Raw genomic sequence first — 15,476 nt, forward strand, 5'->3', positions numbered from 1 at the left:
CTCCCGGGCTGCTGCAGATTTTGGATTGCGGATGCGTTTCTGCCTCAATGTTAAGTATAGGAAAAACGCAAACCGCTCTAAAAAACGGCAGTTCAGAGCGGTTTGCCAGGCGTTTTTTGTTACAGTAGCTGTTCAGTAACAGCTTTACTGTAACAATACATGAAATCTACTACACCAAAAACGCTTCACAAAACCGCAAAATGCTAGCTGAAACGCTACAGAAAAAGAAGAAAAAGCGTTTCAAAATCTGCTAGCATTTTGCGGATCTGCTAGCGGTTTTTGGTGTGCACCAGGCCTTACTGTCCACTGCCTGATTGTGTATGCATTGCCCTCCTTCCTCCCAGTCTTCAGGCACTACCACCCAGCTCTGCAATAGAAAGTGCATTGTCTCAGCATGAGAAACATTGGCCAATCAGAGACTAACAGAGCTGTGGTAGGGAAAAAAAGGAGGGAAAGAGGCTTCAGCCAATCAGGCTGCATTAGTTAGGTCTGAGGGGAAAGTGAAGAAGCAAAGACAACTCTTCATGCCCTGCAACTTCCTTTGTGCGGCAATGTACCAAATAAGAGTCAGGTAAACTGGGGAATGATCTTTTTTATCGACAAGAAAAGTAATAGTGATTTTTAACTTTTGGATTGCCTGGTTAGCATCCTTATTACTTGTTTACCAGATAAAAATTGATTTTTTATTTTATGCCCGACGGTTACTTATAGATTGCCACCGGATGTTGCAAAGCACTTACCTCTGTAAGTGGAACCTGATCAAAGAGGGACTGATTGCTACCACATCCTGCCTAGAGATTTTCAATAGATTTCAGCAATGCACTATCGATCTACCGATACTCCCATCATTACCCCGATTGAAGTTTCCTGCCTGGTCCAATCGATAATGTAAATTCATTTTGTCTGAAAATTGATCACACTTACGATGGTGCGGGAATGTTGGGGCATAGATTTCTAGCAGATTCAATCAGGTAATCCTATTGTTTCCATACTCCAAGTGGATCTATGAAAAAGTAACTGGCCTGTGCAAGTTTTATTTTTTTCCCCTCTTATTTATGATTGTCCCTAAATATACCTGAAAATTCCCAGTGAATGTAAATCCTTGCCGTGGCATCGATACGTGTGTGGGGGCAACACAACGGGCACACTGCGGATTCTCACGGTACAGAAGCAGTTAAAAGGATGTAGATGTGGAAGCGGTGCCAAGTGTGCGGGCATGAGTGCCCAGCCTGTGAGCTATACCGGGAAGCCAGGTCACTAATCCAACTCTTTCTGCTCATGCAAGGTAAACAGGCCGAGGCGGGCGGAGATATCAATGGGCTGTTTTGTTCTGTGTATAAATGTGTTGATAGGCGACGATCTGAGAGATTGTTTGTCTGGCCGGGTTACGCTGGGATACCTGGCCACCATACCCTCCAGAGCAGGGAAATAGCATCCATAAAAGGCATAGGGCCATCCATCTGAAGCCATATGTCCAAAGACAAGATTACTGCGAATACTAGATAGGCCTGCCGCCTGGGGGAATTCTGCACATAGGGGGGAGAAGGGGAGTAGATAGCACAAGGGTGTTGTGGTCCCTGTGACAGCAGGAACGTAGCGGATTGGGACATCACGTTATGCTGGTGTTGCATCGGCTACAGTAAAGCATAAGGTTAAAGGACCACGATCGCGAAAAAAGTAGGCAGTTAAAATCTGACTGAACCGATGTTGGACTAGTCCATGTCCTCATGGTGGATTCTCAGGGTTTTCTTTGTTTTCAACAGCATTTTCTGAACAGCAGTTTAACTGCCAAAATAGTAAGATACCAGCCAGCCTCCCTACTCACTTGCACACTATTCTGTCAGTTAGGCTTTGCCACTGCTGTTCAGGAAATGCTGTTGAAAACAAAGGAAACCCTGAGAATACCCCATGAGGAGATGGACTGGCCCAAAACCTGTCAGTTCTGTCAAATTTTAACTGCTTAGTTTTTTTGTGATAGTGGTCCTTTAACTACCTAACGACCATGTCACGCCAATTGGCTTGACCGTGGCTAATTGGCGTCAAGTCCTGGAGCTGCAGTTTGGCAGGTAATGCGTGCGCGCATGCGCGATCGTTCCCTGACGATTCCTGCTAGCCGCGATTGCTGAAGCCCCCCCCCCCCCCCCCCCCGGTGGCGTAAATCTTGGCCCGGCTGTTGCCGCCCCCCAATTACACGTACGTGGGCTGTGGAGCTATACCATTATTGCTGTAGTGGCGCCCATATCTGGCGCTGCACGGCAGCTAGCAAGTGCCGCAAACACCTGCTTCACCTTTGGTCCTCTGTGGCTTTGTTAGTTGCAGTATTTTTTATAGAGAGGGACCAGCCCCTCCCCCGATTGTTGGATACACCTGAGTGGTGACGGGTTTGTAATTCTCCACCTCCCTAAGCGATTGGCTGCCCTAGCTGCAACCCTCCTGTACTATTCTCCTTCACCTTTTTGCCATTTTATATTGTGCTATTTTGGCTAACTTTGTCTCTTGTGCTTTCTTTTCTTTTAAAGTGGACCCAAGGTGAGATTAATAAGGAAGCTGCCATATTTATTTCCTTTTAAACAATACTAGTTGCCTGGCAGCCCTAATGATTTGTTTGGCTGCAGTTGTGTCTGAATCACACCAGAAACAAGCATGCAGCTAATCTTGTCAGATCTGACAATATTGTCAAACACCTGATCTGCTGCATGCTTGTTCAGGATCTATGGCTAAAAGTATTACAGATGGAGGATCAGCAGGATAGCCAGGTAACCGGTATTGCTTAAAAGGAAATAAATATGTCAGACTCTATTTCCCTTTCACCTTGGGTTCACTTTAAGGTGTTGAGGCACCTCACCTTCCCCAGTCACATAGGTGGTGCATTACAATGCAGTAAGCCACGTTACAAAGTGGCCTTTACACTGCACTTACATTACATTACACACCACTGTGAACCATGGCCGGATTTCAGGCAAGGCTGCATAGGCCATGGCCTAGGGCTCCAGGAAAGCAAGGAGCGGGTTGTGGGCAGCAAGGTGGCAGTAGCAGTTAGCCTGCCGAACATTCATCCTGCTACACAGAGTTTGCACATAGTTGTGGGCGGCTACCAAGAGCCAGATCTGGCACTCGGGGGATGAAGGGGCAGCAAACGGGCACGTACGGTGATCTCTGAGCTGCCTGTCACTCACCGAATGTGCCGCTCACCAAAGAGCTTACAATCTTATACCTGCAATCATGTCACACTAACTGTCCTCAGGAGGAACCTACAGCCGTGTTGGGGTGTATTGGATGCTGTAGGTCTGAGGGCAGCTGGTGAAAGCGGGCCTTGGCCTTGGGCGGTAAAAATTACAAATCCGGCCCTGCTGTGAACATGGCCTAAAGGAAAATATCTGCTGCATAAATTCATAGATCCACATCTCCTCCTCAGCAGCTTCCTTCTGTCTCCCTGTGCCTCCTTATGAACTCTCGTTCCCCTTCGTGCCTCCTTTTACCCCCCTTTGCCTTTTTCTGATTCCTTGTCTGCCCCTCTGTACCTCCTTCTATCTCCCTGTGCCTCATGTGCCCCCGTCCACCCCCCCCGTGCTGCTCTGTGCCTCCTTCCCTCCCCTGTGACTCCTCCTATCCCCCTCTGTGCCTCTTTCCCTCCCCTGTGACTCCTCCTATCCCCCTCTGTGCCTCCTCCCCTCCCCTGTGACTCCTCCTATCCCCCTCTGTGCCTCTTTCCCTCCCCTGTGACTCCTCCTATCCCCCTCTGTGCCTCCTTCCCTCCCCTGTGACTCCTCCTTTCCCCCTCTGTGCCTCCTTCCCTCCCGTGACTTTTCCTATCCCCCTCTGTGCCTCCTTCCCTCCCCTATGACTCCTCCTTTCCCCCCTCTGTGCCTCCTTCCCTCCCCTGTGACTCCTCCTATCCCCCTCTGTGCCTCCTTCCCTCCCCTATGACTCCTCCTTTCCCCCCTATGTGCCTCCTTCCCTCCCCTGTGACTCCTCATCCCTCTCTGTGCCTCCTTCCCTCCCCAGTGACTCCTCCTATCCCCCTCTGTACCTCCTTCTCTCCCCTGTGGCTCCTCCTATGCCCCTCTGTGCCTCCTTCCCTCCCCTGTGACTCCTCCTATCCCTCTCTGTGACTGCTTCTATCCCTCTCTGTGCCTCCTTCCCTCCCCGTGACTCCTCCTATCCCTCTCTGTGCCTCTTTCCCTCCCCTGCGACTTCTCCTATTTCCCTCTGTGCCTCCTTCCCGCCCCTGTGGCTCCTCCTATGCCCCTCTGTGCCTCCTTCACTCCCCTGTGACTCCTCCCATCCCTCTCTGTGCCTCTTGCCCTCCCCAGTGATTCCTCCTATCCCCCTCTGTGCCTCTTTCCCTCCCCTGTGGCTCATCCTATGCCCTCTCTGTGCCTCCTTCCCTCCCCTGTGACTCCTCCTATCCCCCTCTGTGCCTCCTTCCCTCCCCTGTGACTCCTCCTATTCCCCTCTGTGCCTCCTTCCCTCCCCTGTGACTCCTCCTATCCCCCTCGGTGCCTCCTTCTGACCCTCTGTGTTACCTTCCATCCGCTGTGCCCCTCTGTGCCTCTTTCTATCCCCCTGTGCCTCATTATTTCCCTTTCTGTGCCTTCCTTTACATCCCCCTGTACCCCAATCTCACCTCCATTGAAGTCCCACGCTGCCCCACACCACTACACGCAGTCTTGGTTCCGTCACCTTCATTGCAGAAAAAAATGTCATTGCGATGTGGCGACGGGTTTGTAACTCGGCTGTTCGTAAGCCAAAGATATGATAACCAAGTATATGTATATTAATTGAATCACTTCCAAGTCATCTTTTTACTAGACAAAATAAACTTACTTTTGTTCTATTTGTCCCGCCTCTTTCATTCATTTAGTTGTCCAACTTTGAACCCCTTCCCATCTCCTCCATCTTTTCTTACAGCACAAGCAATTAATAAGTAGTGTTATGTAAGAAAATATCTCCATTTACAGTACGCATACCTTTATGACATCCTCGCTGATGGCCGGCCAGCTGGCCCTCTCCTGTAATTGTCTGTCGCTTTTCCACTATGACAAGTTACCCCCCCCCACCCCCCCCCCCTTTCTCTTTCTCGCAGCAGAGCGGAATTCCATACTGAGATAAAGTCACTTCATCCAGACAGTCCTATGTGTGTTAGTCTTCCTGCTCCATTATTTGGTTTTCTTCCACAATGACTGCTGTGTGCGGAGCGGTCAGTATGACATCATGCTTATCTCCGCCAGATCTTTTCCTTTCGGGAAGTTGTCACCAATACATTCTTGTACAGGAGCCAACCTACACATTTTGTGTGCCCCTCCTATCCGACTCTATATAAATAATGAGGACATTGGATGAGACTCCCTGCTGGGCTATAAGGAAATATGCAATTTCTATAACTAAAAAAATAAATAAATTATGTAACATATATAATCCTTACACAAATCATCTTGTAATTTACAGATACAATTCAACAATGCGGATTAAGAATATAATATACTGAGCCTCATTCCAACTGTTCAAATGAACCACAGGGATTTTGTAAGGAACTAGAAGGAGTCTAAAAGTCTCATATTTTGAAAAGCTATGCTGTACCTAAATTTGTCAACGAAGGCCTTATTCACATTATAGATCGCCAACGCTATCGCAAGTGCTGAGCGGTTTATCTAGCTTTTTTAAAAGTGCTTTTCCCTGCCCTTTGCGCTTAGAAAAGCGCTTTTGTAAGCGCTTTTGCTGAGCGATTCGTTTTTTTACTTCCTGACGTTATTCAGGAAGTGAACTCTTTGACCGAGAAATGAATAAATGTATTTATTTAAAAAAAAGCACCTGGGAAATCGCTATACAAAGCGCTGTTTCAAGCGCTTCGCGATCTCCCTGTACCTTCCATTGAGCCAAAGTGCTCAGAAAATGGTATATGTAGCGCGTTTGCGATTTCAAAGAAATCAAAAAGCTCACATGTGAACACTTTCATAGGAAAACATTGCACAATCGCTTTTTGGGCGATTTCTAAAATCGCCAGAGCTTAAAAAAAAATAAAACGTGTGAACCAGCCCTTAAAGCGGACCTAAACTCAGAACGTCCCTTAAAGTGGACCTAAACTCAGAACGTCCCTTAAAGCGGACCTAACCTCAGAACGTCCCTTAAAGTGGACCTAAATGAGCGGACCAATGAGTTCTGGGTCACCATGAGCTTGCTGGTTAGTCTGTACCTTACAGCTGATACAAATCTTAAAGGAAACCAGAGCTGTTTTAAAGTAAACGTTTATACATACCTGGGGCTTCCTCCAGCCTCATACACACAGATCGCTCTCACGCCACCGTCCTCAGTCTTCCCGCAGCTCCGATACCGGGACACATCACTTCAGCCAGTTGGAGCCAGGCTACGCAGGACAAGTGCGCCCTCTACGTATCTCTCCAGCTACCGCTGGAGAGATACACAAACAGCGCACCTCACTTACGTCAGACTGGCTCCGACTCACAGAAGTGTGGGAACCCGGTGCTGAAGCTGCAGACAGCGGAGGACGGCAGCGTAGGAGCAATCTGTGCGTATGGGGCTGGACGAAGCCCCAGATATGTTTGAATTGAATGGGAACCGCATTTTTTAAAAAATGAAGCAAATACTTACCTAAGGAGAGGGAAGGCTCTGGGTCATATAGAGCCTTCCGTCTCCTCTCTCGGTACCCTCTATCCTGTGCTGGCTCCCCCCCCCCCCCGTTTCTATCCCCCGCTGAAAGGGTATTTGGAAGTCTTCAGGAGCCGTGTCCTCCCGAAGACGTGCGGCTCCATACTGCACAGGCGTGAGCGTGCAAGAGAGCGTGCTTGCGCAGGTGCAGTACAGGGCCGCCCTTCTTCAGGAGCACTCGGGCTCCCTGAAGACTTCTGAAGCCTCCTTCAGCCGGGTAAAGCAGTATTTGACTAATTTAGTCACAGACTGCTACCGGGCCAGCCAGCACCGGAACGAGGGGACCAGGAGAGGAGCGGGAAGGCTCTATAGGACCCAGAGCCTTCCCTCTCCTTGGGTAAGTATCTGTCTCATTTATTTAAATGCAAGAAGTTTTAAATCAGGATGATACCATTTATTTAAATGCGGTTCCCATTCACTTAAAAAGTTTTCTTTAGAACTGCTCTGGTACACTGCACTGTTTCTACTTCCTGATTCATGGAAGCAGACATACAGTTAACCTCCTGTTCTTTCAAATGAGCTTATGTGCCATGTCAGTCAGGTGACACGGGAGAGATCAAATTACACTTGTGATTAGTCACAGATGAGGGAGAATTAGACAGGCTAAACTCTCTAAATACATACAGGGTGCATTTTTCTCTGTTTTCCTTCTGTCCTATGCAAGAGTTCAGGTCCACTTTAAAACAGAAGGTATTTGCATATTCACTCAGTGAATCATGGAAAATATTATTTGCTCACATAAAGCTGAATAATTGCAAATAACTTCTGTTCTAGGAAGCCAAATGTATATTTAGCAACAATTATTATTTTACAGCGAGGGTAAGTGTGTCAGCTCAGCTGCGTGCACAGGTGCACCCTGGGTAAACGTGTTCCATTTCGTACTTAATGTGCCCACGGAAAAGCGTGATACAGCACCCAGCCTTTCCATTTAGTGACGGTGACAAATCGCATTCGGAGATACAAAGGAAACCAATTAGCACAATTACAAAGCAGTAATTGAATTTGCTGTCTGGTGAAGATGCGGAGCTCTGCATTACATGGAATAGGCTGTCCTGACTGATAGCGTTGTACCAGCCACTTCTGCAGACCCCCAGTGGCTGGCTGACGCTACATAAAAAGCTGATTGTTGGGTAAATCTGATATCCCTGAAAATGAAAAAAAAAACCAACAAAAAAAAACACCACACACACAATATGACAGCACAGCTGCCTGACTACCACAGTCGTACGACCCTTATTTTTCAGTGCACTAAAAAGAATATGTTTTTTTGGCTCTTTTACATTTTTACTATTTTTTTTTTTAAATCAGTAAATATGAAATGTTAACCATGAATGTTGTCAAAGTGTCATCTGCTGCCAATGGGTGGAGCTTCAAATAAGTTTGCGTGAAAACCGGTCTGTGTGAGCGAACAGCAATTGTGCATGTGTATGCTACCTTTATTTTGGTAATATATGCTGCCAAATAGAAAGTAGAGGGTGCTGCTCCAAACATTAATAGGCACGCCACCTACTGAAGAATATGTATGTGTCAAAGATTAGCCTGGCTTGACTGGAGAGCTCCCCCTACTTGTGACTACAGATACAGCATGTGCAGGCTGCAGCGCTCCCCGTATTACCTGTGCTGGCAGGAGAGCTCCCCCTACTTGTCACTACAGATACAGCATGTGCTGGCTGCAGTGCTCCCCTTGTATTACCCATACCTCCCAACTTGTTAAAATGAGAAAGAGGGACACTTAAGCCACATCCCTGCCACACCCCTAATCATCCCTAGTCACACATACGATAAAGATATCATAAGAAAAATATGTTGTTTTATAGTTCAAACCACACTGGTCCTTTCTATCCTGGTTTATTTTCCTTTGTTTAAACATTTTAAAATTTGTAATATATCAATTTAAAGGATGGGAATCAAACACATTTTTTTAAATAGAGAAAGATATATATATTTACATAAAAAGAGGGACAAAGTACTGAAAGAGGGACAAATGAGGAGGAGGAAAGAGGGGCAGAGGAACAGGGCTCCCAAAGAGGGTCTGTCCCTTCGGAGGGACAGTTGGGAGCTATGATTACCTGTGCTGGCAGGAGAGCTTCCCCTGTATTACCTGTGCTGGCTGGAGAGCGCCCCCTACTTGTGACTACAGATACAGCATGTGCTGGCTGCAGTGCTCCCCGTATTACCTGTGCTGGCAGGAGAGCTCCCCCTACTTGTGACTACAGATACAGCATGTGCTGACTGCAGTGCTCCCCGGCCTCCCCCTGTATTACCTGTGCTGGCTGCAGCGCTCCCCGTATTACCTGTGCTGGCAGGAGAGCTCCCCCTGCTTGTGACTACAGATACAGCATGTGCTGACTGCAGTGCTCCCCGGCCTCCCCCTGTATTACCTGTGCTGGCTGCAGCGCTCCCCGTATTACCTGTGCTGGCAGGAGAGCTCCCCCTGCTTGTGACTACAGATACAGCATGTGCTGACTGCAGTGCTCCCCGGCCTCCCCCTGTATTACCTGTGCTGGCTGCAGCGCTCCCCGTATTACCTGTGCTGGCAGGAGAGCTCCCCCTACTTGTGACTACAGATACAGCATGTGCTGGCTGCAGTGCTCCCCCTGTATTACCTGTGCTGGCAGGAGAGCTCCCCCTACTTGTGACTACAGGTATCGCCTGTGCTGGCTGCAGTGCTCCCCCTGTATTACCTGTGCTGGCAGGAGAGCTCCCCCTACTTGTGACTACAGATACAGCATGTGCTGGCTGCAGTGCTCCCCTTGTATTACCTGTGCTGGCTGCAGCTCTCCACCTCTATAACCTATGCTGGCTGGAGAGCTCCCCCTATTTGAAGCTTGAGGCTGCTCTTCAGCTAGTGCTGTCCCATGTTCAATACTAGTGCACGGCTGTAGGAGGAGCCTCTCTGGAGTGTGTATCAGCAGAACTCCGCCTCCCGCGTGGTACAGGATAGATTATGTGCAGTGACTCTGTTGTCACTGCAGGGCAGGCCCCGCCCCTCTCACGCTGAGGCGCTGGTGTCGTCAGTCGCGCTCCCCCTGCTGTAGAGGGACACTGTAGGGGGTGTGTCCGGGCATGCCGAGGGCGGGGCTGTGAGCGGCGCGGCTCCCGGGTTGCAGCGCTTGTCAGTCGGGATGATGGCAGATCGGTGAGCGGGCGGCGGCGGCGGAAGAGATGGTGAGGAGGGGGAGGCTGTGCTCCGTGCTGTGCCTGACTGCCTGTGTGTTGTGGGGTGCTATAGTGCGCGCGCTCTGCTGCTGCTGCTCTGTACTTCACTCACTTTGTTATCAGTGCTGTGTGCTAGAAGTGTGTTTTATTTAGTATAATGTGTCACGTGTGTAATATGTGTAGTCAGAGGTGTGTATTATGGGGTACAGTGTGTCACAGGTGTGTAATATGGGGTACAGTGTGTCACTGGTGTGTAATATGGGGTACATTGTGTCAGAGGTGTGTAATATGGGGTACATTGTGTCAGAGGTGTGTAATATGGGGTACAGTGTGTCACAGGTGTGTAATATGGGGTACAGTGTGTCACAGGTGTGTAATATGGGGTACAGTGTGTCACAGGTGTGTAATATGGGGTACAGTGTGTCACAGGTGTGTAATATGGGGTACAGTGTGTCACAGGTGTGTAATATGGGGTACAGTGTGTCACAGGTGTGTAATATGGGGTACAGTGTGTCACAGGTGTGTAATATGGGGTACAGTGTGTCACAGGTGTGTAATATGGGGTACAGTGTGTCACTGGTGTGTAATATGGGGTACAGTGTGTCACTGGTGTGTAATATGGGGTACAGTGTGTCACTGGTGTGTAATATGGGGTACAGTGTGTCACTGGTGTGTAATATGGGGTACAGTGTATCACAGGTGTGTAATATGGGGTACATTGTGTCACTGGTGTGTAATATGGGGTACAGTGTATCACAGGTGTGTAATATGGGGTACATTGTGTCACAGGTGTGTAATATGGGGTACATTGTGTCAGAGGTGTGTAATATGGGGTACATTGTGTCACTGGTGTGTATTATGGGGTACATTGTGTCACAAGTGTGTAATATGGGGTACATTGTGTCACAAGTGTGTAATATGGGGTACATTGTGTCACAGGTGTGTAATATGGGGTACAGTGTGTCACAGGTGTGTAATATGGGGTACATTGTGTCACAGGTGTGTAATATGGGGTACATTGTGTCACAGGTGTGTAATATGGGGTACAGTGTGTCACAGGTGTGTAATATGGGGTATATTGTGTCACAGGTGTGTAATAGGGGGTACAGTGTGTCAGAGGTGTGTAATATGGGGTACAGTGTGTCAGAGGTGTGTAATATGGGGTACAGTGTGTCAGAGGTGTGTAATATGGGGTACATTGTGTCAGAGGTGTGTAATGTGGGGTACATTGTGTCACAGGTGTGTAATATGGGGTACAGTGTATCACAGGTGTGTAATATGGGGTACAGTGTGTCACAGGTGTGTAATATGGGGTACAGTGTGTCACAGGTGTGTAATATGGGGTACAGTGTGTCACAGGTGTGTAATATGGGGTACAGTGTGTCACAGGTGTGTAATATGGGGTACAGTGTGTCACAGGTGTGTAATATGGGGTACAGTGTGTCACAGGTGTGTAATATGGGGTACAGTGTGTCACAGGTGTGTAATAGGGGGTACAGTGTGTCAGAGGTGTGTAATATGGGGTACAGTGTGTCAGAGGTGTGTAATGTGGGGTACATTGTGTCACAGGTGTGTAATATGGGGTACAGTGTGTCACAGGTGTGTAATATGGGGTACAGTGTGTCACAGGTGTGTAATATGGGGTACAGTGTGTCACAGGTGTGTAATATGGGGTACAGTGTGTCACAGGTGTGTAATATGGGGTACAGTGTGTCACAGGTGTGTAATATGGGGTACAGTGTGTCACAGGTGTGTAATATGGGGTACAGTGTGTCACAGGTGTGTAATATGGGGTACAGTGTGTCACAGGTGTGTAATATGGGGTACAGTGTGTCACAGGTGTGTAATATGGGGTACAGTGTGTCACTGGTGTGTAATATGGGGTACAGTGTGTCACTGGTGTGTAATATGGGGTACAGTGTGTCACATGTGTGTAATATGGGGTGCATTGTGTCAGAGGTGTGTAATATGGGGTGCATTGTGTCACTGGTGTGTAATATGGGGTACATTGTGTCACAAGTGTGTAATATGGGGTACATTGTGTCACAAGTGTGTAATATGGGGTACATTGTGTCACAGGTGTGTAATATGGGGTACAGTGTGTCACAGGTGTGTAATATGGGGTACATTGTGTCACAGGTGTGTAATATGGGGTACATTGTGTCACAGGTGTGTAATATGGGGTACATTGTGTCACAGGTGTGTAATATGGGGTACAGTGTGTCACAGGTGTGTAATATGGGGTATATTGTGTCACAGGTGTGTAATAGGGGGTACAGTGTGTCAGAGGTGTGTAATATGGGGTACAGTGTGTCAGAGGTGTGTAATATGGGGTACATTGTGTCAGAGGTGTGTAATGTGGGGTACATTGTGTCAGAGGTGTGTAATGTGGGGTACAGTGTATCACAGGTGTGTAATATGGGGTGCAGTGTGTCACAGGTGTGTAATATGGGATGCAGTGTGTCACAGGTGTGTAATAGGGGGTACATTGTGTCACTGGTGTGTAATATGGGGTGCATTGAGCCACAGGTGTGTAATATGGGGTACATTGTGTATCATGTGTGTAATATGGGGTACAGTGTGTCACAGGTGTGTAATACGGGGTACATTGTATCACAGCTACGTAATATGGAGTGTAATATGGGGTACATTGAGCTACAGGTGTGTAATATTGGGCATATTGGACTCCATTCACAAGGAGTTATCGCATTCGGTATCCAAATGTTGGAAAATTCCAGCTGAAGTATCCTGTACATGTAGTCTAGAGCCCTTCAAGATGTGTTTGCTAAACCTGGATTTTTTTTTCCACAGATATTTTCCACACTTATTCCGTATTTTTTTTTAACTGAACGTTTAACAACGTTTTTTTCATTATTACCGCCATGTTAACGACTATTTTACTTTACTGACGTTTACTTGTATTAGGAACAATACTTGTGAATGTGGAAAAATAGATAATTACCGATGTCAGTAATTTGTCCAACATCTCTTGGCCGCACATGTATTGTGAATGGAAGCTATTGTGTGACAGGTGTGTAATATGTGCCGGTGTGTTTATACAGCGTGCATTGTCACGTGTGTAGTAGTGTTATGTGGGATGCGGGTTATGTGTGTCACACAAGTGTGTAATGTCAGGTACATGATTGTATTATAGGAGTTCATTAAAGGGGAACTGAAGAGAGAGGTATATGGAGGCTGTCATGTTTATTTCCTTTTAATCAATACCAGTTGCCTGGCAGCCCTGCTGGTCTATTTCTCTGCAGTAGTATCTGATTAAAACCAGAAACAAGCATGCAGCTAGTCTTGTCAGATCAGACTTATAAGTCTGAAACACCTGATTTGCTGCATGCTTGTTCAGGGGCTATGGCTAATAGTATTAGAGGCAGAGGATCAGCAGGGCTGCCAGGCAACTGGTATTGTCTAAAAGGAAATAAACATGACAGCCTCCATATACCTCTCTCTTCAGTTCCCCTTTAAGGGTAAAAGTGTCACATAGCCTTCCTTATGTCACAGGTATTCATATGTGGTATATTCTGTATGATATGTTCGTTGTGGCTCAGGAGAGTGTAGTATATGATTCTTAGGGCCTGATGCAGTAACTAGTGGTAATACTGCAGTGTACAGCGAGTTATACTATTAGCGCGACCCGCAGTACCTTAAGGGCTCATTTCCACTATCACGAATTCGCATGCGTTTTTCGCATGCAAATTCGCATAGCAATACAAGTGAATGGGACTGTTTCCACTTGTCAGGATTCCTTTGCGTTTTTCTGTGCAGAAAAAATTCGCATGGCAGAGCCATCAGAATTCGCATGCCGCATACCGCTATGCGAATCGCATACAATGTATTTAATAGGAAATTCGCATGAGGTTTTGGTATGCGAATTTTCATGCGAATTTTCATGCGAATTCGCATAGAAACAATGGAAAAGCACACCAGCACTGCCATGGTTAAATTCGCATGCATCATCATCCATGCGAATTCGTGTGCGAATTCGCATGAAAATTCGCATGGACCCGCATGCGAATTTCGCATCCGCATGCGAATTTTTCCCGCGGCGATTCGCACCGCACAAGTGGAAATGCAGCCTAAGAGTACCGCAATAACGCTACTCGCAGTACTGCTGCGGTAGTACCGGTGGTATTCTTATTTGAGGTCTCCTAACTGCAATATTACCGCTAGTTAGTGCATCAAGCCCATTGTACCACAGGTGTCTGTACTATACCACAGGTGTGTCTGGTTTGTGCTACCCCTGTACCACAGGTGTGTAGTAGATGATACCTTGTGTCACTGATGTATATACACTTTACATTGGGGCAGGTTCACTAAATTGCTGTAAGCTGAATAATGGGCGCTAGTTAACTGTAGGGGACCTGGCAGGAAACCTCATAGGGAACAGTTCTCCAATCACAGTACCCTCTTACAGCACAAAGCGTTGCGATTGGCTGAACAGTGTGGGCGTAGTTTACTGCAACTGATTAGAAACCTAGCAGTTGGAGTAGGTGCCGTCCACCCAATCACGTTAGCAGAATTCCCCTATGAGATTTCCTGCTGGGTCCCCCAAAGTACACTAGCGGCGAATAATGTACGTTAAGTCTGCTTGCGCGATGAGTAGATCATTATTATTATTTATGTAGCGCTGACATATTACGCAGCGCTGTCACTAACTATCCCTCGGTGGGGCTCATAATCTAGTCCCTACCATAGTCATATGTCTATGTATGTATCGTGTAGTGTATGTGTCGTAGTCTAGGGCCAATTTAACCCCCCTGGCGGTTTGCAAAAAATCCGCCAGGGGGCAGCAAATCTTTTTTTTTTAATTTTTTTTTTTTTTTTTTTCATGTAGCGAGACAAAGTCTCGCTACATGATAGCCGCTGCTCAGCGGCATCCCCCCAGCCCCTCCGATCGCCTCCGGCGATCGGAGATCAGGAGATCCTGTTCAAAGAACGGGATCTCCTGGAGGGCTTCCCCCGTCGCCATGGCGACGGGCGGGATGACGTCACCGACGTCATCGACGTCGTGACGTCAGAGGGGACTCCGATCTGCCCCATAGCGCTGCCTGGCACTGATTGGCCAGGCAGCGCACGGGGTCTGGGGGGGGGGGGCGGCCGCGGCGAGAGGAATTGCGGCGGATCGGCGGGTAGCGGCGGCGATCAGATGCTACACGCAGCTAGCAAAGTGCTAGCTGCGTGTAGCAAAAAAAAAATTATGCAAATCGGCCCAGCGGGGCCTGAGCGGTGCCTCCCGGCGGCATAGCCCGTGCTCAGCACGGGCTTACCGCCAGGGAGGTTAAGGGTAAACCAATTAACTTCTCTGTATGTTTTTGGATGGGAACACGCTAGGCAGTGCGGGAAAGGTAGCGTTTTGCTGCATATGCAGACAGTGAAGCATACCCAGGTGACAACCTGCAGTCCAATTGGACAGCAGTGTCACCTGATCTGGAATTTGATTGGAAACCAGCGAATTCCTGTTTTCTGGCTCCATTCTATATGCGGACCACCAATATTTAAAGATGTAGCTGACCGCATGTATAATACATTTTGTGTGTAGGGGGCCGGTAAAATAGCCTCAGGGGGCCACATTGGCCCAGCGGGTCTTAGTTTGAGGACCATTGGTGTAGTGTATGTATCGTAGTCTAGGGCCAGCTTAG

The 15,476-nt window shown here is 47.8% G+C and overlaps 1 protein-coding gene across 2 annotated transcripts in view; it reads left to right on the forward strand.

Moving 5' to 3' along the window:
* The first annotated feature begins 9,725 nt into the window (after positions 1–9,725).
* The window catches only part of PLEKHG4 (pleckstrin homology and RhoGEF domain containing G4), a 202,385-nt gene continuing 196,634 nt past the window's right edge, over positions 9,726–15,476 (forward strand). The window contains exon 1 of one of the 2 annotated variants that reach the window (XM_068260278.1): positions 9,726–9,834. In XM_068260278.1, the coding sequence (XP_068116379.1) occupies positions 9,832–9,834 (3 nt within the window). In that variant the 5' untranslated portion in view covers positions 9,726–9,831. The remainder of the gene's footprint in view (positions 9,835–15,476) is intronic. The other variant, XM_068260277.1, reaches the window with a different exon arrangement.

Source organism: Hyperolius riggenbachi, chromosome 11 (assembly GCF_040937935.1).
Source record: "Hyperolius riggenbachi isolate aHypRig1 chromosome 11, aHypRig1.pri, whole genome shotgun sequence".
Taxonomy (NCBI): Eukaryota; Metazoa; Chordata; class Amphibia; order Anura; family Hyperoliidae; genus Hyperolius; species Hyperolius riggenbachi.